This window comes from Aquarana catesbeiana, linkage group LG03 (genome assembly GCF_042186555.1).
Source record: "Aquarana catesbeiana isolate 2022-GZ linkage group LG03, ASM4218655v1, whole genome shotgun sequence".
NCBI lineage: Eukaryota > Metazoa > Chordata > Amphibia > Anura > Ranidae > Aquarana > Aquarana catesbeiana.
Genome location: NC_133326.1, coordinates 130000122 through 130026830, shown reverse-complemented (window position 1 = coordinate 130026830; position 26709 = coordinate 130000122). Strand labels below are relative to the sequence as shown.

General features: G+C 43.8%; 1 protein-coding gene across 4 annotated transcripts in view; it reads right to left on the bottom strand.

Annotated features, from left to right (window-relative positions):
* Positions 1 to 26709, bottom strand: part of SHANK3 (SH3 and multiple ankyrin repeat domains 3) — a 605848-nt gene that overhangs the window by 286526 nt on the left and 292613 nt on the right. For all 4 annotated transcript variants that reach the window (XM_073619226.1, XM_073619225.1, XM_073619228.1 and 1 more), the window contains exons 7-9: positions 23058 to 23209; positions 21723 to 21890; positions 10371 to 10487 (exon numbers count right to left, since the gene is read on the bottom strand). In XM_073619226.1, coding sequence (XP_073475327.1) covers positions 10371 to 10487; positions 21723 to 21890; positions 23058 to 23209 — 437 coding nt within the window. The remainder of the gene's footprint in view (positions 1 to 10370; positions 10488 to 21722; positions 21891 to 23057; positions 23210 to 26709) is intronic.

Genomic DNA, 26709 nt, shown 5'->3' with positions numbered 1-26709 from the left:
ACCCCAAGGCTCTGTCCTGGGACCAATTCTGTTTATATTATTTATAAATTATATAGAGGGTGGGATAAATAGCTCAATTTCAGTGTTTGCTGAGGACACAAAAATATGTAGGGCAATAACAACACAGCAGGATATAGAATCTTTACAAGAGGAGCTGAATAAATTAATGGAGTGGGCTACAGCATGGCAAATGAAGTTTAACATTGAAAAGTGTAAGGTAATGAATTTGGGGGGTAAAAATATAAACACAAGTTACTCATTTGTGGGAGAACCCTTAGGGGATGCCAGGATGGAGAAGGATCTAGGGGTCCTAGTTGAAGACAGACTGAGCAATAGCATGCAGTGCCAAGCTGCGACTACCAAAGCCAGCAGAATATTAGCATGCATTAACTGCTTGCTGACCGCTGGCTGTCAATTGACAGCTAGTCAGTGCAGCTCTCATTGCAGGCGGGCGTCATATGACGGCCTCGCTTTCCCGGCCCACCAGGGGGCGCGCGCCCGCCATGTCACTGGGCACCTGGTGCGCGTGCCCGGCGGCCGCGATGTCCGCCGGGCACCCGCGATTGCCGGTAACACAGCAGGACCGTGGATCTGTGTGTGTAAACACACAGATCTGCGGTCCTGTCAGAGGAGAGGAGACCGATGGTATGTTCCCAGTACAGAGGAACACCGATCGGTCTCCTCCCCTAGTGAGTCTCCTCCCCCTACAGTTAGAAACACTCCCTAGCAAACACAGTTAACCCCTCGATCACCACCTAGTGTTAACCCCTTCCCTGCCAGTCACATTTATATAGTAATCAGTGCATTTTTATAGCACAGATCGCTGTATAAATGTGAATGGTCCCAAAAATGTGTCAAAAGTGTCCGATATGTCCGCCGCAATATTGCAGTCACAATTAAAATCGCAGATCGCCGCCATTACCAGTAAAAAAAAAAAATAAATAATAAAAATATTATAAATCTATCCCCTATTTTATAGACGCTATAACTTTTGCGCAAACCAATCAATATACGCTTATTGCGATTTTTTTTACCAAAAATATGTAGAAGAATACATATCGGCCTAAACTGAGGAAAAAATGTGTTTAAAGAAAAAAAAAATTGGATATTTATTATCGCAAAAAGTAAAAAATATTGTGTTTTTTTTTCAAACTTGTCACTCTTCTTTTGTTTATAGCACAAAAAAAAAAACAGCAGAGGTGATCAAATACCACCAAAAGAAAGCTCTATTTGTAGGGAAAAAATTATAACAATTTAATCTGGGTACAGTGTTGTATGACCGCGCAATTGTCATTCAAATTGCGACAGCGCTGAAAGCTGAAAAATGGCTTGGGCAGGAAGGGGGTGAAAATGCACTGTATTGAAGTGGTTAAGAAGGGAATTTACTCCAGAGATAAAACTATAATTCTCCCACTTTAAACTACTTTGGTTCGGCCGCATCTAGAATATTCCATTCAGTTCTGGTCACCAATCCTCAGAAAGAATGGGCTGGAGCTAGAGAGAGTCCAGAGAAGGGCAACTAAATGAATATGGGGACTGGAGGAACTCAATTATGAGGAACGACTACAAGCGCTAAATTTATTCTCCCTGGAGAAGAGACACTTGAGAGGAGATATGATAGCGATATACAAATATCTCAATGGTGATCCCAGAGTAAGAATGAAACTTTTCAGTCCCAGAAAGTGTAGGAAGACACAGGGCCAAACGATTAGACTGGAAGAGAAGCGATTTAACCTTAAGCTGCGTAGGAGGTGTTTCACTGTCAGAGCGGTAAGGATGTGGAACTCTCTTCTACAATTGGTGGTGTCGGCAGGAAGTATGGATAGTTTTAAAAGACTCTTGGACGTGCATCTTAACGAAAACAATATACAGGGATATGGGAAATGATTTTTCTACACACACAAACCTACACAGGGTTGAACTGGATGGACTGTTGTCTTTATTCAACCTTACCAACTATGTAACAATGTATATTTCCCTTCTGTCTTATAAATTTAGTTGCGTAAAAAAACATAAAGACCCCAGGGCTTGCCAAAGGGTCGGAGTTAAGGACAGCCTACTTACTCATTTGTAAATAGGTTAATTTTGCATCTACTTAATGTGTGCCTCTATGTATGACAAATTCCCTTCTCTTGTCAAAAAAATGATGATTTCTGATTTTATTTTTATAAATCTATTTAAAACACAATTACCTATGATAAACATGGAAAAGGCATATATGAGAATATAAAGCAAAGCAGGAGATATGTTCCTGTAGCTTTTGCTGTATTGTAGCTCAAACTGTATATGTCACAATTTGGCTGCAGTGTTATGGAAGGATCAATATAACGATCAGATTATTCTTTGTTACTATCCATCCTCAGTCTGGTTTAATACAGGCCTATCTGGGCAGATAAAAGAGAAAAGAGCACCACTTCAACAGGTGGGAATAAGAATAAGGGGCACTGCTATCACAAAAATTAGACTGCATGTACAGCGATACAAACGCAATCTTAAGCATCCAACCACAATATTAAGTATCAAATGAACCTTAAAAAAGATGCTGCATTTCCTGCCTTTCTTTGCGACTATTGGAGACTGGCATCTCTACTAAACCAGATCGTGTTAATATACATTTACTGACACACACAGCTAGTATTACCTTTTTACTGACATCAGAATAATATACAGTGTATAATATATGCTATTCACCAGGCAATAAATGTCACATTTAGGACTTTCATTGCACATTTGCTTTGGGTTGTACATTATACGTTTCCTATGGCCCTAAACACTAGAATGAACAGTCTGCAATCATACAAAAAACAAAATAACTAGGCTGACAGAACTAAGCATATCTGGGTACAAAATTCATGAGATTCCCATGATATGCAGTGGCATCACCAGCGCTGGGCTGGGGCACATGCCCACATCTCTTGCTGTGTGCCCTGGGTCTGACCGAGAGTCCATGGCTATGACGCTCTCATGTATAGTACTGTCACACTACTGTGTACTCTCCCCACCACGATCATCTTTAGGAATTGTGATTGCTGCCCAACAGTAAAGATGCTAGTAAGGAGAACATTTGTTCAGACAAAGCACCTTCAGTGCCTAATCTCATAATTTAGAAGCAATAGATTTCTCGTCAGGAAAGGCATGCCAGCAAGCAAGATTGCCTCCCTGGCGGATCCCTGTGCGCAGTCGTAGGCCAGCTCACTGCCCTATACATGGCTCTTAGGAAATACGCACATGCTCTTGCATGCGCACATATGTGCATCTGTCGCCAACGATGGTGCCAAGCGCCAACTGAGCCAGTGCTTTGGATCAGTGCTGTCCTGTCTACAGCATTCCCATGCAACCTGCAACCTGTTACTCTCCATCTGATTCCAGTTACTGACCCGGCTTGTCTTAACCATTCTTGAACTCCGTCTGCACTGACTCCAGCTTGTCTCCTGACTTCCACTTCTGTCTGCTTCCATTGCCTCTGTATCGCTGATCTGTTACTGACTCTGGCCTGTACCTCAACTATACTTCTGCCTGTGCACCTGTATCTAATCTGCTTATCAGTGTCTGACCCGGGTTACCTGCCTCTGCTGCTGTCCTACTGTTGCAAGTGGCTGCCTACAATCCGTTAGTGCCTGCTCACCAATTGTCTGCTACCAGCCTATGTCTCGTCTGTCTGCTGTTGCCAGTGCTGGCCTTCTCCTGCTTACTGCTTACCTGCCACTACCTTGCTACCCTGCTCCGCTGTGGTCCTTGGTCTTCTCTCCTCTGCTTAGCCTGGATACCCTGCTGGGCTCCACTGCTAGCAAGACCAACAGGCATTTGTGTCAATCTGTGCTACTGCACCATCTGTCCACTCTATCAGGGGCCTCGAGCCAGAGGTGTAAAGGAGGCCTTCCTCATCATGTCAGGCTCTTTCACTAGTACGTGACAGGTATAACCTTCTTCTGACATAGAGTTAATGTCTTTTGAGCTTTAGGACAAGTACATGCTTCTGTGGCTTTGGTCCAGGGCTGATGCAAGGAGTCAGTTACGTAAATGATGTCAGGCTCTATGCATGTAGAATAATTTATAGCATTGGTATCTGTTTCCATGTTAAAAATAACAGCCAAATTAGATTAATATGATTTTATGAGTGCATATACAGTATGTTTATGACTGTTCCTAGCCTTCGCTGCTCATGTATGTGATGTATACATAACCTTCAGAGCATTCCTTGTTTTTACTGTTCCTGGCTGTTTCCATGTGCAACTTCTGAACCCATACATTGAGAGTATTTAGATTCAGAATGGCCCAAGCTCCTCCATTTGGTTTGGGATTTGTAAAGAGGTTTGTGTAGATCCCTTGAAAGCGCTTCTCTTTTGGCACATGAGAGACACAAAATGAAACATATCCAACCTCAGGAACAGAAGTTCTACTTCTAGAAGAATGAGCCTTCCTTTTACCACTGGAGAAGAGTACTGTTGCCCACAGTTATCTACTTTATGCACTTATCCAAGGAGAGGCCAAACAGATATTCACTTTCAAAAGGTGTTCGCACTTGCAAATGGGGCCTATTAGCGATTACATGTAAGAGACCAACAAGGGTTCCCAGTGATTAGCTGCGGGCAGAAGCCCCATTGAAAGCAATAAGATGCTGACAGTTTCTGCAGCTAATTACGGCTGTTAGCATGTCATCACTATTGGAGTGGTTACCTGTGGATGATTGGCCCTGGAAGCAGACTGTTTGCTTCCAGGACCGATAATTCACAAGTAATCGCTTCATGAGCGATTACATGCAAGTGGCCATGATTAGCTGTGGGAGCTGTCAGCCTTTCATTAATTTCAATGGGGCTTTCGCTCACAACTAATATCCTAGGACCCCCCGCTGGGTCTCCTGCATGTAATCGCTAACGACCACATCTGCAAGTGTGAATGGGGCCTAAGGCATTTCTTACATGGGAGTTCTGCTAACCAGCATTTGAGCCAAAGGATTCTGCACATGCGGATGGAGACAAGACTTATCTTGGAAATATGGCAAAGTGAATGTGCCAAACCATTCATGCAGTAGCGTAAGGCCACTGTTAAGGGGTCAAGTCAACTGTGGACTGTTGCAACCATTAGGATGGATAATGGTAAGTAGGAGCGCTAGTGCTAGAAGAGTCCTCCAGGTGCTATATACATTCAGGATCATCCAAGATAGCAGGATAGCAAGCTGACGGGCACTCAAGCAGCATTTACAGGAGAAAAGCATGCTCTGGATAGACAAAGATATAGAGAAAGGTGCTTCTAAGTGCAGTATGTCAGCAATTTTATTAAAAGGCAACGGTAAAAAACACTTACAGGATTACAGAGTAAACAGGTTTATCAATGTATGAAGTCCTCCTGAGATGGTCTTCCCTGTCACTGTACCGACCAGCAGCTGCAGGAACTGAGGGTCTGGAGGAGCAAGATGGCCGCCGCATTGAAACTGAAACCACTGTGGAACACAGGAAGCAGAAGTGACGTCAGCAGGGGGGTGGTGACTACTTTCAGAGCATTCTCAAAGGCTCCTTCTTCAAAACCAGTTTTGCCATCTTGCTCCTCCAGACCCTCAGTTCCTGCAGCTGCTGGTTGGTAAAGTGACAGGAAAGACCATCTCAAGAGGACTTCATACATTAATGAGCCTGTTTACTCTGTAATCCTGTAATCCTCTAAGTGCATACTGCACTTAGAAGCACCATTATCTCCATATTTTTTAACCATAAGGATGGAGCTAGGATCTTAGGCCATGTGCTTAGTCCAGAAAGCAATGGTTTGACAGACTGCCATGAAAGCAACCAAATATTGCATAACAGGAGGTACTAAGCAGAATACGATCTTAAAGCAGAGTTCCAGCCAAAAATTATCTGCCTCTTCCACCCCTCCAGTGCCAAATTTGGCACCTTTCGGCAGGGGGAGGGGGGGGGAACGGGTACAGGTACCTGTCACTCACTTCCAGGAGACTGCGCCATGGCGACCTCAGCCCCCCTCCTCCTTCCTTCATCGTCGGGCCAGTTAGAAAGCGCATGCACAGTAGGGAACCGGCTGGGCTTCCCTTACCACGAATGGCGGCTGCAGCACCAGACAGCCGATCAGAAAATCGGCTGGGGTACCTGGACAGGTAAGTGTCCTAATATTAAAAGTCAGCAGCTACAGTATTTGTAGCTACTGACTTTTAATTTTTTGTTGGGGGGGGAAACTCCACTTTAAGATGGGCCTATTACCTCTTGTTTACTGCTAACAGATGACTATTTTTTTTATTCTACACCTTTAAATGTTCATTGTGAAACTCAAGAGAAATCTACTTTTACCATGTAGCAATTCATAAATAGCCCAAACATACCATGACAATGTAGTTTGAAGATCCACTCACTACAACACTTGAGTGAAACACAAGGCCCATGGGTCAAATATAGCCCCCAGCTTCTTCCCGGCAGCAGCACAAGGTAAGGGGAGTGCACTGTGATGTAAGAGAGGGAGGGGGCTCTTGACATCCGATGTAAGGGGATGGGGGGTGCTCTGGACATCTAGTCTTACAGATACAATTGGCCCCTTGAGGGCAACCATAATGCTGATGTGGCCCGAGGTGAGATTTAATTTGACACTACTGCACTACAACCTTAAAAAGCAAAATAGCAAAAGTGTTCACTGGAAACACACAGACTGAAAGTATCAGATTGTTTTCCATTAGGATCAATACAGATTGTGCTTTGGGCAACATCTCCATGGTTCCTTTACGTCCTCATTTATGAAGGGTAAAGTATAAACTTAAAAGTATAACTAAAGGGAAAACTTAAAAAAAAATTTTGGACAGCATGAGAAGGATAAGAGCACCTGCGAGGTTTATTGCAATCTGTGTCCCCGTTAGGCTGGATTCACACCTATGCATTTTTAGTGCTTTTTGCATTTTGCAGATTTGCACTGCAGTCCATGCAACATGGTTTCCTATGGAACACGTTCTGTAGTGCAAATCTGCAAAATGCAAAAAGCACTAAAAATGCATAGGTGTGAATCCAGCCTTAGAGAGATCCATCTACTCTATTGGTCCCGTTTATCATTATCATTCAAAGTAAAAGAAAATGTCAAATTTAGAATTGTCTCAGGAATTGTAATGGATGGGAAATCCTCCACTGGGGACAGAGGTTCTGGTAACAAAGGTGCCAACTAGAGATTTCCTCACTTTGGAGGGTTTTCGTATCACTTCCTGTTTGGCAATAGGACAGGAAGTGAAGAGAAATCTTCCCAATACCTGACAGGGAATATAACGCTGCCTTATGCTATCTAAAAAATAAAAAAAATTCAAACTTTAATTCAACTTTTAAGGAGTTGTAAAGACAGAAGGTTTTTTTATCTCAATGCATTCTATGCATTAAGATGAAAAATTTTTTGTGTGTAACTGCCACCCCAGCACCCCCTAATACTTACCTGAGCCCCATCTCTCTCCAGTAATGTCTAAGCCGTCCGGGACACGCCTTCTGATTGACTGAGACACAGCAGCAGCACCATTGGCTCCTGCGGCTGTCAATACAAGTCAGTCAGTCAATCAGGAAAGAACCTAGGATTTGGAAAGACCAAGGCTCATTTGTCAGATGTTTTTGTTTCTGTGAGTACTTTCACCTTTTCCATCAGTGAAAAGAATCTACAATTCCATACCTAGTCATGAATTTTATGTGCTTCAGCCCCTGTAAGCAATGTTTTCTCTTGGTGATGTTGTTTTCCAAAGATTACTGTACTGGCCATTATTTCAAAGTGAAAAAAATGAAAAATATTTGTTTTTGTAGTTTTACTAGTGTTACTAGATATTTAAAGCATACATTTTATTCTATTATTTATCCTGTTAAATATGGCATTAAAACGATAGTGCTATTATTAGGCCTGGTGAAGTTATTTACAAAGCAAAGAAATATAACTGTTAGGGCTCATGCATACTACATCTCAAAGAATCTAAAAGAAGCTGTTCCTACAGGCTTTCGAGCTTTTTCAAGCTCTCACTTTTTGTGCCTGGAAACTCCCCTCTATGTTAGCCAATGTGTTCATGCACACTATGGCTTTTTCAGGAGTTTACAGGCATACGAGCGGACTTTACGGCAGACTTTGCCCGGCGGATGGGATTTTGTCGGACAATTCGATCGTGTGTGGGCTCCTGCGGACTTTGTTTTCTCAAAAGTTGGAGGGACTTAGATTTGAAACATGTTTTAAATCAATCTGTCGAACTCGAGTCCGGTCGAAAAGTCCGCTCGTCTGTATGCTAGTTCGACGGACAAAAAGCCACGCTAGGGCAGCTATTGACTACTGGCTATGAACTTCCTTGTTTTATTCCGGTCGTACGTCATCACGTATGAATTCGACGGACTTTGGTGGATTGTGTGTAGGCAAGTCCGTTCATTCAGAAAGTCCGTCATAAAGTCCGTAGAAAAGTCCGCCGGGCAAAGTCTGCCGTAAAGTCCGCTCATGTGTATGCGGCATTACGCTCAGAAAAGCTCAAAGAAGCTCATTAAAAATGTGCAAAAGAGCCCAAAAAAGTACAAGCTTCTTTAAGCTGAAATAAAAGCTCAGATGCCTGTAAAAGCAGCTTTTTTTTGAGCTGCAGTGTTAAAAAATAGCCAAAGATGGTGGAAGTTCACTTGGAATGACTGAGGTAAAATAGGAAAGAATTTTTAATAATTAATTAGTCTGTCCACCTTGAATGTAACCACAATATAAACCACACTCAAGCCACACCCACACAAAGCCCCACCTACATAGTGCACTGCCCACGCTATATGCATTTGTCACAGAATTTCTCTACACTATGTTCAAAATAAATGTTTATTGAAGAATATAAAGAAAAAAAAACTTACATTAGGTGTGCCAGCCTTATGCCGCGTACACACGATCGGACTTTACGGCATACTTAGCGTACTGGATTTCGTCAGACAATTCGATCGTGTGTGGGCTCCAGCAGGCTTTGTTTTATCAAAAGTTTGACAGACTTAGATTTGAAACATGTTTCAAATCTATCCGGCGGACTTGAGTCCGGTCGAAAAGTCCGCTCGTCTGTATGCTAGTCCAATGGACAAAAACCGAGGCTAGGGCAGCTATTGGCTACTGGCTATGAACTTCCTTGTTTTAGTCCGGTCGTACGTCATCACGTATGAATTCGACGGACTTTGGTGGATTGTGTGTAGGCAAGTCCGTTCATTCAGAAAGTCTGTCATAAAGTCCGTTGAAAAGTCCGCCGGGCAAAGTCTGCCGTAAAGTCCGCTCGTGTGTACGCGGCATAAGGCACACCTATGCAATAATCATGCTGTCTAATCAGCAGCTTGATATGCCACACCTGTGAGGTGGATGGATTATCTCGGCAAAGGAGAAGAGCTCACTAACACAGATTTAGACAGATTTGTGAACAATATTTGAGAGAAATAGGCCTTTTGTGTACATAAAAAAAGTCGTAGATCATTGAGTTCAGCTTGTGATAAATAGGGGCAAACACAAAAGTGTTGCATTTATAATTTTGCTCAGCGTATATCCGGCCACCCATTGGGGTATATTTACTAAATCTGGAAGTGCAAAATCTGGTGCAGCTCTGCATAGAAACCAAAGCTCAATTGAACAAGCTGAAGTTTGAAGCCGATTGGTTTCTATGCAGAGCTGCACCAGATTTTGCACTCTCCAGTTTTAGTAGGTCAATCCCATAGAGTCATTAAAGGTCTGCCACAGTCCATTGTCAAAAACTGAACTGGGCACAGATGTTACAAAATTGCACTCTGTTTCGGTTTAGCAAAGATCAGTTCATGGACAGTGAACACAACAGAGCGCCTATGTGTAAAAAAAAAAAAAAAAAAATGTGACCCTTAGATACAGTATTTCAAAAGTGTATTATTAAATCATTGGCATTACAAACACTTAAATAACAGTAGCTCTGCCCAGAATGTAATTCACAACTACTCAGTTGCACTATACATTAATTTGATGACTGAAGATACTGAAGAAGAATAAAGACTGAAGAGGCAACTGGGAGACATCAAGTACAAAAAAACGATATAATATAGCAAATGAGTACCCAAAAAAAATGTCACTGTACAGATGGAGATGGAAGCCGTGATAACATTTGGGGTGAAAATAACCCTTTTTTAAGTCCTCTCCCTGGACTGGACTTTTTAATGTAATAGGTAAATAAATGATGGCATGGCCCACCTTGAATTTCCTGTTGAATAATTAATAAATACACCCGTGTGTTTTCTAAAAGCATTTATGCAATGATAATTATCCCTTCAGATACTGTACTCAGCTTTAATTAACATAATTCAATAGTGTAGGAATAGTAAAATATGGGTCACTTAGTCCCAGCAGTTCCAATCAGCTCTTTACATTCAAATGTTACCAAGCTATATAGGAAGTCGTATTACCTGGTTGTAGAGTGCACAAAGGTGCAGAGCGCTGTTCCCAGATGCATTCTGTGCTCTCATATCTGCTCCATAAAACAGAAGATGCTCCAGATGTTGAACATGTCCATAACGGCACGCCTGTGCACACAGGAAGTTTGAAGATAGTTAGGACTTCCAGGGCACATGACTAATTAGGTACAGTATACTATTCATCTACTGGCTTCTATTTGCCTAATCCCTAAATAAAATACAGCACCAGCAGCATGTATCTGTGGTAATGTGCATTCTACTAAAAACACATTTTTATAAAAGGTGCATTAATATTTGTTCCTGGCTTTATATGTTTACAAGCAACACTTATAAAAAATATTGTTGGATAAATGTGACAGACAACTGCCCATCCATGACAAATTCTGACCGTATTTTGCATCATCTGTTTATTTCATATGATTATCAGCTCCATCTAGTGGCCATAATGTCATATTTTTCCTGAAATACCTCAATCAGAAAAAATATTGCAATATTTGCACTAGATGGTGCTGACAATCCCAGAAAATAATTGGATTTAGCAAAATATGGTCAGAATTTGTCATAAAAGGGGAAATGCTTACAATTTTTACACTACACAGCAGCAAGCAGGACCTGGAATTATCACCGTCATTATCATCATTAGAGGTTTTTCATATAGAGCAGAATTGAAAAATTTCCTGGAGCTCAGCTTTCAATCTATATTGTACAAATAAGCAAATACCTGTGCTTCTGGTCAATTTATTTTGTGAAAAACACACTGATGTAAACTGATGATAGATCTAAAGAATATGCTGCCATTGAAAAATGCATAAAAAGTTTGGTAAAAATGTAAAATTTTTTGCTCCTTCTATCAACGTGCTGTGGAAAAGTGGTGGATGTAAATAAAGCATTGCTCTACATCTGTACTGAATCTACCCTCTAAATGCTTTAAGAAGAAATCCAGTCAAATGCCGTCTAAGCCTAAACCTGCTCCTATCCCCATTCTAAGCCCTATACTAACTACCCTGTAAAGATGTGTATACTTACCTAGTCTGAGGGCACTCCGGTCCAGTCACATGATCTGCTCCCATCACCATTTCAGTGTAGAGGGACAGCCGACAACAGATGCCTCAAAGTAAGGTCATGGGTGATGTCACCGCTCAGGCACTGCAGCCATTGTTGGCGATCTCTCCTCCTCACTGAAGCCAGCGCTGGAGAGATCATGTGAACGGACCTTTAGGCCTTCAGGATAGGTAAGAATAGACAGCTTTCCTTTACAGGCTAGTTAGTATAGGGCTTAGAATAGGGGTTGCAACGGACCTCTGTCCTCAACAATACTATGTCCATTGAATATGTTCCCTCTGCCCAGTACCACACGATCCAAGACCCTTTAGCCCACCCAGTCACTAGCCCTAACTCAGTGTAGGGTGAAAAAAATCAGACTCTTTATTCAAACACATGTAACAACAGACATACAACTCAGGGACACCCCCCCCCCCCATGGATTCAGGACGGGGTAAACTGTCCAATAACAATAGACACACAGGTCAGGTGTATTCAAACTTCTAATCAGTAAACAGTCTTATCAGCAGGGAGGGGCTGCTGGACGAATTCCAGACACAACAGAACAATGGAATGTAACCACACCCAAAGTAACTCCAGTCACAGTGACACTTGGAGCAAACACTTGTAGGGCTGGTGCTGGGTACACTAGGGCAATCAGGGGAAGTAGTGTCCCCCTGACAACTCCTCCCCCCTCCACTTTATGAGTGCCAAAAGGGGAACCTCAACAGGCTACCCTAGAGGCACTTGTGGGTTGCTGGACTTTACTGGGAATCTTGTTGACAGGAGAGCCCAACTGCATTTTGTTGTTGGCTCCCCCTTTGGTACTGAATAGTGAAGTTGTACGGTTGTAAGGCCAAACTCCACCTTAGCAGGCGGTTGTTATCCCCTGGGACCCGATTCAGCCAGATGAGGGGATTGTGGTCCGAGAGAATGGTGAACTCCCTGCAAATACATATAATACAAATACAAGTATAAATAGGGTTGCAGTTTTTTCAAGGCCCATACTATAGCCAGGCACTCCTTTTCAATGTACGTCATCCGAGTGGCACGCTACCTCCAGGAGATCAAGCACGACTTTGTCGTCTTCTTCAGGGGGCAGGGGGCATACCGCCAGGACGGGAAGGTTTCTGTCATGGTATTCCTTGATCATATTGACGCGCACGGTCTTTTGTCGCTTCCCCCGATCATCCAGCACGAGAACATAGTTGGTCTCATTTAACTTCTTGATGATTCGAAAAGGGTCCCTCCTATGTAGATTGTAATTTGTTTTGGGGATTTGGGACTATCATTAGGACCTGTTGGCTCTCGGCAAACTTGCGGGTGCGAGCTTTGCGGTCATACCACTTCTTTTGGCGGGTTTGGGCAGCCTTGAGATGGTCCGCCATGAGCCCAGCAAGTTGGCCCATTCGTTCACACAGTTCTAGGACATAGGGGACCACCGGAACCCCATATCATGTAGTTGGCCCTCCCAGTATTCTTTCAGCAAGAACAGGGGGCCTCGAACCTTCATCCAATACAGCAGCTCAAACGGGGGAAAACCCAGTAGATTCCTGTAGGACCTCCCGGTAGGCGAAGAGAAGGTGGGGGAGGTACCGTTCCCAGTCTGGTTCCTGGCACATAGCATGGCCTTCAGGGTCCCGTTGAAACGCTCACACAGTCCATTGGTTTGGGAGTGATAGGGGGTGGTCCAGATGTCCCTCACTACACAGGTCTGCCAAAGGGACTGAATCAGATCGGACATAAACTGTCACCTGCTCCCGAACCTGGCAGCCCTACTTGGGTCCAAAAGCCCGTCAGAGCAGGGTCAGTGGCCAAGTCCTGTTTAAACTGGTCTCGATTCCAGGTTACTCCACTAGTGACAGGCGTTGGGGAAGGGTCACTCACTGCAGGCAACAGATTTCCATCCAGGTGCTGGAGCTCCCTCCGCTGGGTGGCTTCCTGGCGGGCTTGATTTCGCGTCAAGGCCCAGACAAAGTGACACTGGAGGTCACTGACATCATTCCCAAGAAGCATATCTGCAAGTGATCCTCCCATTACTCCTACATCACAGCGCTTGGGCCCCAGTCCATAGTCTAGGGTGACAGTAGCAAGGGGAATGAAGCGTTTGGTGCCGTCTGCCAGTTTGATCACTATTCCTGGGCCAGGCTGGAGAGTGCCTTGGCGCACAACTTGTGGGTCCACAATAGTGAGGAACGCACCCGAATCTCGGAATCCCACCACCTTTTGACCGTCCACGGTGACCTCTTGTAGGTGCTTTCCTTGGGGAAGTGATGTAGATGCCTCAGCAGGTTGTAGGCCAAATACTCCTTTAAGGTTATCCCAGTCAACAGAAGAGGAACACCAATCTGGAGGGGGTGGCGGCAGTTCCTCGGGAGCTTGGTACAGATCCACATAATGTACTGGCATGCCAGGGGTAGGTCCGAGAGTCTTGGTTCTGGCAGGGCAGCTGGCCTGATAGTGACCAGGCTGCCCACAGTCAAATCAGCGCCTTTCCAAGGTGGGTCTTGCAGTCAGCTGTAGGGAGATTGGATGGTGTGGTAGCAGGACCCGAGGGGTTGGTGCTGCCTGGGGGTTCACCCGACAATTCAGGGAACTGTGAACACCCTGGGAACTCGGGGTGCCTCGGCAGGGGGGCTTCCGCCATTGTGTGTTGATCAAGAGGGACTCATCCTCTAAAGATGCAGCTTATTCTAGGGTGGCAGGTTTTCGCTCCCGCACTCGCTGTTGGAGATCAGGGGGGCACTTGAAAAATAATTGTTCCTTCAGGACAGCCTGTATGATCTCCTCAGGGGAGCTGGCCTTCTCCCCTTCCAGCCATCGGCAGCATGCTACGGACAGCTTGTGCGCAAACATTTTAAAGAAGGTCTCGGGGACCCGAGGGGTAGTAGTCTGGAACTGGGCCCGATACGCCTCTGGCGATACAGCATAATAGTCCAGTACTGCCCGTTTTAGGTCCTCATAGCTACATTTCTTGAGAGGGTCTATCATTTGATAAGCCTCAGCGCCCCCCCCTTTAGCAGTCCTACTACATGGCGGGTCCAGTCTGAGGGTGGGACCCCCAGTAGGTCGCATTGATGTTCAAAGTCCTGAAAGAACCCACCACATCCCCCATATTGTCTTTGTAGGGCTTAAAGTCCTTCCTGGAAATTCTTTGGGTCTCCCGTACTGCAGGGAGAGACACAGGGGCAGTGGCTTGGTTTTTTGCAGTCTCCCATTACTTTTGTCTTTTTTGTGCCTTTTCAATGGCTGCAAGCTTTCTTTCAGTGGTGGTATCCTTCCCGAGAATGGCTATCTTTTCCTCGTACCAGACAATCCAAGGGCTCCTGCTGCTTGGGCTGGGAGGCTCTGGTCTGTCTTTGCTGGGAAGTGCCTGACCCCCATCTGTGGTTTCCTTCAGCAACTAGACCAGCTGGTCCTTATTCAGTCCCCTGTGGTTGAGACCCAATGTTCTGGCTCTTTCTTGGAGACTGCTTGCTGTCCAATGGTTATACTCTGGGGCCTCAGTGCTCCTTGCGTGCAGACTTTCATCAGCCATCTTGAGTGTTCTCATCCTGCTGCTGCCAACCAGTTGTAATGGACCTCTGTCCTCACCAGGACTATGTCCACTGTAAATGCTTCCTCTGCCAAGACTCTTTAGCCCACCCAGTCACTAGCCGTAACTCAGTGTAGGGTGAAAAACATCAGACTCTTTATTCAAACACATGTAACAACAGATATACAACTCAGGGACACTCCTCCCCTCCCTTGGAATTCCCCCTCTCCACCTAGACATACATCCCATAATATACTTTTCTCCCAAGGCCGACAGACACAACAGAACAATGGAGTACAACCACACCCAAAGTGACTCCACACCCAAAGTGACACTTGGCGCAAACACTTGTAGGGCTGGTGCTGGGGAACAGTAGGGCAATCAGGGGAAGTAGGGTCCCGGTGACAGGGGTGGAAGCAGGTTTAAGCTTAGATGGTATTTGACTGGACTTCCACTTTAAAATCCTTATATTGCTATTTAGCATCTTCCCTTCTAATTTGATAATTTAAAGCTGATCTCTCAAAAACAAAAAAGTCAACTTTTTAACTGCTCATTTAGTGTAGGCCCACTGGCCTTCTGCATGTGTGGCTATTGAACACCGTACAGATAGCAAAGTGACATTGGGGTGCTGGAGAGCACCGGGCTCACACGGTACAATTAAAGTCCCAGCCTGGGTAGAGAGTGAGAGCGGCATGGGAGCATGTGATAGGTAAGTAATCAACAATGGGGGATAATTGGGGGGGGTATACACTTACTGCCATAACAATCAATGGGGGGGTTATCTTTCACAGCCATGACCACCAATGTGGGTGGGGGGTTGGGGGGTTACCTTTCACAGGCACTGATTACCAATGGGGGGGGGTAAATTTCACTGCTAGTGACCACCAGACCACCAAAGTGTGTGTGTGTGTGTGGGGGTCACATTTTATTGCCAGTGACCACCAATGTGGAGTGGAGTTAATCGTACTGACACCAGTGCTGATGCTGGAAATTATTATTGTGTTCACTGAAACTGATGTTGGGGGTTATTAATAGGTCCACCGAGACAGATGCTGGGAGTTATTGCATTCACTAACACAGATGCTGGGGGTTATTATTGTATTCACTCAAGCCAATACTGGGGGTTATCATTGTATCCACTGAAACCCGTGTTGGGGGTTATTGTATTGCCTGACACTGATGCTGGGGTTATTATTGTGTTCACTAACATCGATGCTGGGGTTTATTAATGTGTGCACTGACACTGATTCTGGGGGTCATTATTGTTTTCAATTACAATAATGTTGAGGATTATTATTATGTCCACTGAAACAGATGATGAGGGTTATTACTTAATTTGCTGACACCAAAGCTGGGAGTTATTATTGTGTCCACTAAAACTGATGTTGGGGGGTTGTAAATGCATTTACTGACATCGATGCTGGAAGTTATTATTGTGTTCATTGACACCGTTACTGGGGATTATTATTTTGTTTACTGACACTGATGCTTGCTGTTATTATTGTGTTCACTGACACCGATGCTGGGGGTTATTATTGCTGGGGGTTATTATAATACTCTTAAAAAAATGCAGCAATGTGGGCCTTGAGATGCAAAAAATGCTCTGCTATTGCAAGGCCCTCTGGAAGTGTTAGGGGCACTTGATGCTCTCTATAATTTTCAAGTTGACCACCACTCGTCTAGGGGACAAGAAAAGCACTTTTACTAACCTGAGCCTCCATTCCCCCAGCGAACGGTGCCCCCCTCTGCTCAGACAGTGGATTGTCCCTCTGTGTCTTCAAGTCCAATGCTGGAAATTGTTCCCGGAATCAGACTTGAAGACGTCAGAGGACTGTAGACCGGCAGTGTGTAGGGGGGAAAAGGCTGTGGGGACTGGTCTAGCAGCAGAGAGGAGCCTTGGGGAGCAGAGGATCAGGTAAGTAGAACAGATTTTTCGGTCCCCTAGGCATAAAACAGCAATAAGCTACTGCAAGGGAGGACTTTTTAGTTTTCCAGAGTTCAGCTTTAACCTGTCCAAAACCTTTGCACACTAAAGTATTAACATATTCTAAACAAGCAGTAAAATAACTTTAAAACAAGCCCTTATAACTTCTGTAGTTATAAATATTAGTTCACAACAAAGGCACTGAAATCTTACCCATTTTTGGTAGAGAGCAAAATCTTGGCAGCCTGCAACCCCTCTAATATAAACAAACAGCCGGGTTTGTAAGCTAGAAACTGACTGCAACCTGACTTTAGAATCTTTGTTGTGATTTTTAACAATTAATTACTTCACAGCACAAGCAGCTAGAGAGGTCAGTGAGGGCTTGTTATTGTTTTTGTGTCCAATCACACACAAAGTTTTGTGTGTGCAAACACACAGAACTCTGTGTGCATAAGAGCAGTGTCACTAGCGATGTCAGTGTCAGTTAGTGACCCTCCCAGATTATGAGGTCAATTCAGTAACGTTTACCACATGTAATAATATGGTCATGTGACTAATTTGCATAAAGTATTGCATGCGGTAAATAAAGTCCAATTCACCAAAAAAATTTAAAAAATAGCGATTATGTGGTATTTACCGCAAAATAAAAAATGTGCCGGTAAATATCATCAAAAAAACATGCGGTAAGCTCTTAAGTCCAATTCACAAACAGAACCAAGAATAAAAAAAACATGCAATATTTATCACCAGGGTCTTGCTGGCGGTATCACATGCAGTATTTGTCAGAAACAGCCTGGTTGCTAAGGAGCAGGCCGGGAACCTGGCTGCCGAGTCCTTAACAACAGATGACTCATCAGCTGTCAGTGGGTTCCCCCAAATCCTAGCCCCCCCCCCCGGTTAATGAGTATGGGGTACATAGCCCATACCCCAACCCATTCACCAAAAAAAACTGTAAAAGAATAAAAGACAGTACAAAAGTTTTGACAATTCCTTTACTAAAAAATTTAAAAAATGTCCCCGATGTAGATACATCGTCAGTCACGATGGCGACGCCACGCTGGGTTCCCTTAAAATCCATACCAGACCCAAAGGGCCTGGTATGCATTTGGGGGGACCCCACTCTGTTTTATTTTCAGAATTTTTAATTGACAGTATGTTTTTTTAACATTTAACTGTCAGCGGGGAACCTGCTGACAGCTGATGAGTCATCCGTTGTTAAGGACTCGGCGGCCGGCTTCCTGGCCCACTCCTTAGCAACCAGCTCAATGAGGTAAATTATCAGGTGAAAAATTTAGTATTTACCACTCAATCGAACAAATACCGCATTCGTAATTTAATGCAAAATTCTTAGCGAATTGCACTATAAAAACTGATTAACCGCAAGCGCTATGTTACCACATTTTATTGCCCATTATTTAACTCATATTGAATTGACCCCAGTGTCTCTTAGCACTAGATTGGCCGCCACCCTATCACAGTCCCACTATAAGCTATCACAGTATAGCGTCTATAGCTGCGTAAATTTCAGTTTATATATCATAGTTCGTAGACGATATAACTTTCGCACAAACCAATTAATATATACTTATTGGGAGCAGCAGAATACATTTCTCAATTTATGAAGAATTTTTTTTTTTTTCGTTATGTTTTATAAGAGAAATTAGAAAACATTTTTTTTTTTTTCAAAATGTTCGGTCTTTTTTCATTTATATAATAAAAAATAAAATACCCAGTGGTGATTAAAGCGGTTGTATATCTATTTTTTAAACTTTTACCTACAGGTAAGCCTATAATAAGGCTTACCTGTAGGTAAAAAAAATATCTCCTAAACCTGTACGGTTTAGGAGATATTCCCCTCGCAATGAGCCGCTGACTGCAGCGGCGCATGCGCACAGGGGATTCTCGGCTGAAAGCCCGGCAGCCGCCGGACCTTGCCGGAAAAATGTCTCCCGCGCGCACGGGCGGGAGTGACGACATCGCTGCTCCGGCCACTCACAGCGCTGGAGCCGCGATACCCGGAAGACACGCCGAAGGGAAATGTCAGCTCCCTCGGCGTGGACAGGGTGAGATGCCGGCGCCTCGTTCTAAGGTAAGTATCTCATAATGAGCTAGTATGCAGTGCATACTAGCTCATTATGCCTTTTCCCTTACAGGTGTAGGAAAAAAAAAAAAGTCAGCAGGTATACAACTGCTTTAAATACCAGTAAAAGAAAGCTCAATGGACAGCTTGGAGTCTTCGACCAAGTACCATTGGCCCAAGCTGTCCAATAAAAATGCTGCAGTGTCATAGAAGGGGGCATGTGTCTAAGGCCCCTTTCACACTTATACGTACTGCAAAATCATATGACAAGTCATTCTCCATGATTTTCAATGACTACCATACATATTGGCACGACTTTGAGTCGTGCCGACTTCAAAGTAGTCCCTGCACTACTTTGGTCCAACTTCCATGCGGAGCTGATGTCCATAGACCTCAATGTTAAACCCTCAAGTAGCATGCAAATCGTACCTGAATAATATAGACACGATCTCAGTACGACTTTGTAAGCACAAGCTGAGAATAGTTAATGCCAAAGTTGTGGCAAAGTCGTACAAAGTAGTACTGCTCCCAAATCGTGGCAAAATCCCGGTAAAATCGCAGCAAAATCTCAGTAAAATCGCGCGACTTTGAAGTCACACAAGTGTGAAAGGGGGCCTAAGACAAATACTTCCTTCCAGCCCACCTAACTAGAAGGAAAAAATGTGTTTATGTGTATAAGATTTACCCATGTTTTTCTCACACAGTTAAGAAGGAGAATGAGAATCTACTGCTGCTGAAAAGGTACAAGCTTAATCATATATTATTATGCTATATGTTATAAGTTAATAATTTACTAATTATCTATTTACTGTGAAAAACTGAAAAACTTCAGTAATTTGTCCGTTAAGCCAGCTGCTTGAGTACAGTTTTTGAAAATATAGTAAATTACCTTAAAAATAATATATAATAATTATTTGTATATTACTTACCGTATATACTCGAGTATAAGTCAAAATTTTCAGCCCTTTTTTTTGGGCTGAAAGTGCCCCCCTCGACTTATACGCGATTCACCGCCGTCTGTCTGCATGATCAGCGTGTCATGCAGGCAGACGGCGGCCGGCGTGTGATAATACCGTTCGGAGGCTATTCCAGCTTTCAAAAGCCGCATCTCCTGCTCGTCTGTGATAGGCTGAACACTCCATTTCCCAGCAGTCAGTGTACAGCCTATCACGGACATTCTCTCATCCTTGTCCGTGGTATGAGAATGAGAGAATGTCCGTGATAGGCTGACTGCTGAGTGTTCTGCCTATTACAGACGAGGAGGAGGCACGGCTTTTGAACAGTGGAATGGCCGCCGAAGTGTATTATTACACGCTGATCGGAGGATGGAGATCGCCACAGGGAGGATGGAGATCGCCACAGGGAGGTTGCACAGGACACAGGTAGGCTGCACAGGGACACAGGACACATGCACACAGGGTACATATGCATGTACAGGACACAGGACACATGTACAGGACACAGGACACATGCACAGGACACATGCACAGGACACAGGGACACATACACATTTACAGGAAACAGGGACACATACACATGTACAGGACACATGTACAGGACACAGGGACACATACACATGTACAGGACACATACACATGTACAGGACACATGCACAGGACACATACACATGTACAGAACACAGGACACATGCACATGTACAGGACACAGGACACATGCACATGTACAGGACACAGGGACACATACACATGTACAGGACACAGGGACACATACACATGTACAGGACACAGGGACACATACACATGTACAGGACACATGTACAGGACACATGCACAGGACACATACACATGTACAGGACACAGGCCACATGCACATGTACAGGACACAGGACACATGCACATGTACAGGACACATGCACAGGATACAGGTAGGCTGCACAGGACACAGGGAGGCATGCAGCTGCAGATGGGCATTGTTGACCCTCTTTTTCCACTTACAGTAGCTGCTGCATTTGTCACCCTCGTCTTATACTCGGGTCAATAAGTTTTTCCCAGTTTTCTGTGGTAAATTAGGGGCCTCGACTTATACTCGGATCGACTTATACTCGAGTATATACGGTACGTATGGTAATTAACCCCTTGCCACCCAGGCCAACTTCTCTCCTACATGTAAAAATCATAATTTTTTTGCTAGAAAATAACTCAGAACCCCCAAACATTATATATATTGTTTTAGCAGACACCCTAGGGAATAAAATGGTGGTCATTGCAACTATTTATGTTACACAGTATTTGCGCAGCAATTTTTCAAACGCTTTTTTTTTTTTTGGAAGAAACCGTTTCATGAATAAAAACCAAACAAAAAAATACTACAGTAAGCCTGATTTTTTTTTGTATACTATGAAAGATGATGTTACACTGAGTAAATAGATACCTAACATGTCACGCTTTAAAATTGCGCACACTTGTGGAATGGCACCAAACTATATTAAAAATCTCCATAGGTGAAGCTTTCAAATTTTTTAAAGGTTACATGTTTAGAGTTACAGAGGAGGTCTAGTGCTAGAATTATTGCTCTCGCTTTAACATTTTACAGCGTATGTAACCTGTGTGTATCTGGCTCTGATACTAGCCAGTGCCTCACCAGCCACTGACCTCACCGCACGTCCCTGGTCTATAGTTCAGGGCATAGGTGTACATTAGTACTAACCTCTAAACGATGTGTGTTAAGTGCACACAATTTTGAATCCAAAGGATGTTCCATGCTATACTTCCTCCCCAGAAAATGTGTAGTACTATGTCTCACCTGGTGAATCTCCTGCCAACCATTCTCATCTTCACAGCCAAGGTTGGCATAGTCTCTGAGCAGAAGTTCACAACAGTATGGATCTCCTCCCACCATTGCGCTGTGATAGAGTGGTGTCAGGCCACGGCTGTCCTTATAGTCTGGAGAAGCACCTAAGTCCAAGAGGGTCTGAGTACCAGATGAACAGAGAAAAATGGTAAGGAGAGAAGGTTGCAAGAAAAGAAGTCATATACACTCTAAGTAGACATACAAGTTTATATACAAGAGAAATTACTACATAGTAATAAAGTGTTACTAAAACCAGGACCCTGCATTCACTATATCTGGTCTCCCACAGTACACAGAACATGGAAATGCAATAGTTTTAGTAAATATAAACTGCTAAATACCCTTTCTCATCAGCAGTTAGAGCAGTCTTGTGACTTCTATCAATGTCTGGTTAAAGCTTGTAGGAGGAGTTTTCTTTCTCCCCTGATTGTCCTATGAGGCTGCAGGACCCCTGAACCTCTGTCTGGACAGTGCTGATTGGCTGCGAGCTAATCACATGCACTCTCCCAAGAAAAAAAAACTCTCTACCAATACACACCAAACTGAGCATGTGCAGAGTGCCCCCAAGGCTCTGTTCTATCAGCAGATTGGGGACTGATCAGAGACGACAGGATCAAACAGCCTTTTTACATAATGCAGAGGATTAACCCCTTGGGTTCCAAAGTGAGTATAACAAGCATGTTTTACTGCATATATGGACTGAATTTACTGTTGTGGGTTTAGTAACACTTCAAGTACATTATAATGACAAAAAAAAAAAAATGTATTTATTGGCTAAAGGTATTTTATCCTATATAGACTATGGGTAGAGTATTGTATCATATTAACCATACATACCAGAAACAGGACAGTGAAAATATTGGGCATGCCTAGGCTAATTCAATATATTTTGGTAATCTATAATAGTATTCAGGTTTTTGTCCAGCATGGTCTCATCAGTTCAGGCATCTGACAATATATATTAGGTTAAAAAAAAATGAGAAGTATCACCTACATTTTCACATTCCAATTACATAGACAGGTAAAGTCCTGAATCATTGTAGAAAGATAGTAAAGCAGAGAATGAAGCCACACTCTGCAGTGTCAACCCATAAGGTTTATTGAAAAAATGAGCTTCCAGAAAGATGTTGTAGAAAGATGCTTGATTTCCATACCAATTATCATATTCTTTCACATGTATATAGGAATCGTCATTTCTTAGCACAAAAGGACCAAGCCATTATCTTAACTATGCATACATTTCTTTTTTCTATGTTAAAAACATCACCAATCTAAACCCCCACTCACCATCAGTACGGCATGGTTGCGGTATCGCACCGCTTTGTGCAGAGCCGTTAGCCCTTCGCGTGTTCTAAAGTCAAGGTGTGCACCTCCACTTCGTAGGATTTTCACCATATCTGCTCCTCCCTCCAGCTGAGAAGCAAGCGTGAGAGGGCATTCTGCCGGGGACAAATCACAGGAAAATCCCATTCATATTTAGAAATGATCCCACTACTATACTTTACAACCTGTCCTATGGTGACAATGTGTTACATCAGCCACTAATACAGAAAGCAGTGATGAAGAAATTAGCAAGGCCACAACAACAAATGCTATTAACTGCTTTTATGTAAATAAAAAAAAATAATGTTTTGTTTTGTAACCCTATATAACCGACTAGATCCTTGGTGCCCAGGTCTTCTGCGTGCAACCATACAGATAGCAAAGTGGCAGTGGGGTGACAGGCGCTGGGACACGCTCTGTGTTTCAGCACCTAGCATTGAAAGAGAGACTGTACTAAGTGATCTCTTCACATAGTACGAGTAAAGTCCTAACCTGGGAGAGAGAGAATGGCACAGGAGTGTGTGACAGGTAAGTGATCAACAACGCGGGAGTTAAATTGATCGTAAACGATCACCTTGTAAAACAATTCATTCAGTTTAAAATAGTAGGGTATAGATATAAAAAAAACATTATAAATACCTTTTTTCCCTTCTTTTATAATTGATAACATTCCCTCTGTTCTCAGCTGCATAAGAGCTGGGAGAGGAGAAATAACAAAACACTGAGCCTCCCAGTGAAAGGCTGTGCGGTGGGGGGGGGGGGTCAGGATAAGCATGATCATTGGAGGAGAGCAGGCTAGAGAACTGACCACGATGTGTTCTCCTGCTTAGGGTGGTCAGTTTTTAATAAGAAAAATCAAACAGGAACACTAGGGATTTTACACAAAGGAAGCAATACAAAGAGAACAGGATACTTTTTCCGACAAGTACATGGTACAGCAGGCACATATGAAATGCTGGGGTAACAAACACTTTAACTTTCGCTGCCAAGACCACCAATGGAGGGGTTAATTTTCACTGCCATGACCCCCCAATGCAGGAAGGGGGGGCGGGGGGCTCATTTTCACTGCCACGACCACCAATGTGAGGGGGGAAGAAAGGGGAGTTAGCTTTTACTGCCATGATCACCATTAGTGGGGAGGATTATGGGGTTAACTGTCACTGCAATGACCACCAGTGCAGGGCGGTGTGGGTAATTAATGTTCACTTTCACTGACCAACACTGTGTGTGTGTGTGTGTGTGTGTGTGTGTGTGTGTGTGTGTAGGGGGGGTGGTTAAATTTCACTGCCAGTGACCACCAATGCAGGGGGGTTAAATTTTACTGCCAACGATAACCAATGTGGAAGTGGGGTTACTAGTACTGACAGTGCTGGGAGCAATTATTGTGTCCACTGACACCAATGCTGGGAGTTACTACTGTTTCCACTGAAACTGATGTTGGGGGATGTTTTTAAATCCACTGACACCGATGTTGGGGGTTAATATTGAGTCCACTGACACAAATGTTGAGGGTCATTATTGCACTGACTGACACCAATGCTTGGGGTTATTATACGCCAACATCTTCAGTGTGCATTGTGACACACTGCAAAAAGTGCAGCAGGAGAAAAACGTTTGGCAGTTGAGGTGTAAAAATGCACTGAAATTATGTGGCCCTCTTTAAGTGTCTGGGGCCGATCTTGATGCCCTCTATTATTTTCACGTTGACCACCACTGGACTAGATGTTAACAGTTTTCAAACATTACATAAATTACCTAATAAACAGTTTTATAGTGATTGTAAGGTCTGCCTATTAATTCAGTAGATTTGGCTGATTATGTAATGCAGAAAATACAATAAGCATAAGGTAAGATTTTAGAGATGCATCAGAGACTATTCTCTCACTATTTCACACAGAAGATTATATGAATTTGATGGTATGTATACACTGTATGGATGTGTTAGGGTATAATTCTTCTGTATTAAATTGAAGTTGCCAATAATAAGAGCTGGTCAGGTAGGCAATTGTAAGGTTTGTCTGCTAACCCACTAAGCAATGATTCCTGGACAACAGAAAGTAGATATACGGTCTCCAGGAGGTGGGGAAAGTGAAAAAGCAAAATGTGTAGCATAAGGTATCTGCCTCCACAGTCAGGAACCACCCATAAACCACTAGTCAAAAGGTAAACTTCTATGGACCAAGAGAGATACCCAGAAGTGTATTTAGGTTTTGTGCTGCCCTAGGTATGACTAAACTCATGCACCCCCTAATTTAAATATGGCCCACCCCTTCCTGTCAAGGCCACACCCCTTTCTGTATAAGACCCGCCCCCAGTGCAGCCTCATCAGTGCCCATCAGTACAGCCCCATCAGTGCCCATCAGTGCAGCATATCAGTGCTGCCTTATTAGTGCAGCCTCATCATTGTCACCTCATCATTGGCCATCAGTGCTGCCTCATCAGTGCAGCATCATCAGTGGCCATCAGTGCAGCCTCATCAGTGGCCATTAGTGCTGCCTCATTAGTGCAGCCCCATCGGTAGCCATCAGTGCTGCCTCATCAGTGCAGCCTCATCAGTGGCCATCAGTGCTGCCTCATCAGTGCAGCCTCATCAGTGGCCATCAGTGCTGCCTCATCAGTGCAGCCTCATCAGTGGCCATTAGTGGTGCCTCATCAGTGCAGCCTCATCAGTGGCCATCAGTGCTGCCTCATCAGTGCAGCCTCATCAGTGGCCATCAGTGCTGCCTCATCAGTGCAGCCTCATCAGTGGCCATCAGTGCAGTACTATGCCACTGGATTAGTAAGATTACTCTTATCTTGTAAGATATTTGCCCTTGTGTTTGCTGCCACTGATTGTAATTGTAGGATTATTTCACTTATTTGTATAATGACCAGGAAGTCCCTAGTCATTATATAAATAAGTGAAATAATCAGTGGCAGCAAACACATGTCCAAATATCTTATAAGATAGGAGTAATCCTACCAATTCAGTGACATTGTGAGGTGAGCAGGTCCAAAATATTATTGCCATCATATGCAATTTAATATGCTCGCTCAAGCAAGCACAAGGATGTTTAAAGGATTTAAATGAATTATATTGAAGTGATGCCATACCTGGGGGCTCCAGCTTCCCTCTTCTCTTCTTCGCGCTATTGACAGAGTCCAGGAGGAAGTTACATATCGTAACTTCCTCCCATGGATGCCACAGAGGAGGGTAGATAGAACATTAGGCTACAGTGACACACTTAGTTTTGGCGGCCGCCAGACCAGTTGTATTAAGTGCGGCCAGCGGTCTTTCCAAACGTCCTCACCGACCGATATTATCATACCGGCAGGCAGCAATGAGGCAACTTTATGGGGGCGCCAGACTGATTTGGTTCCTGGACCCTGCCCCGACCCAGTCTGCTGCATAAGACTGGTGCTACACTAAAAGTGTAGCGCAAGCCAGTGGGGACTCTTTTCGTGAGGAAGCCAGAAGTTGCGCCCTAGGCCTGGGCCTTGTTGGCCTCTGCCAAGATACAGCACTGGAGATACCCTGTAACATAGCTGGGGTAAGTGGCATGGAAACCTCAGGACACTCAATATATTTTAAAGAGTATGTAAACCCAACATTTCACATTCCTGATATTTGCCTGCT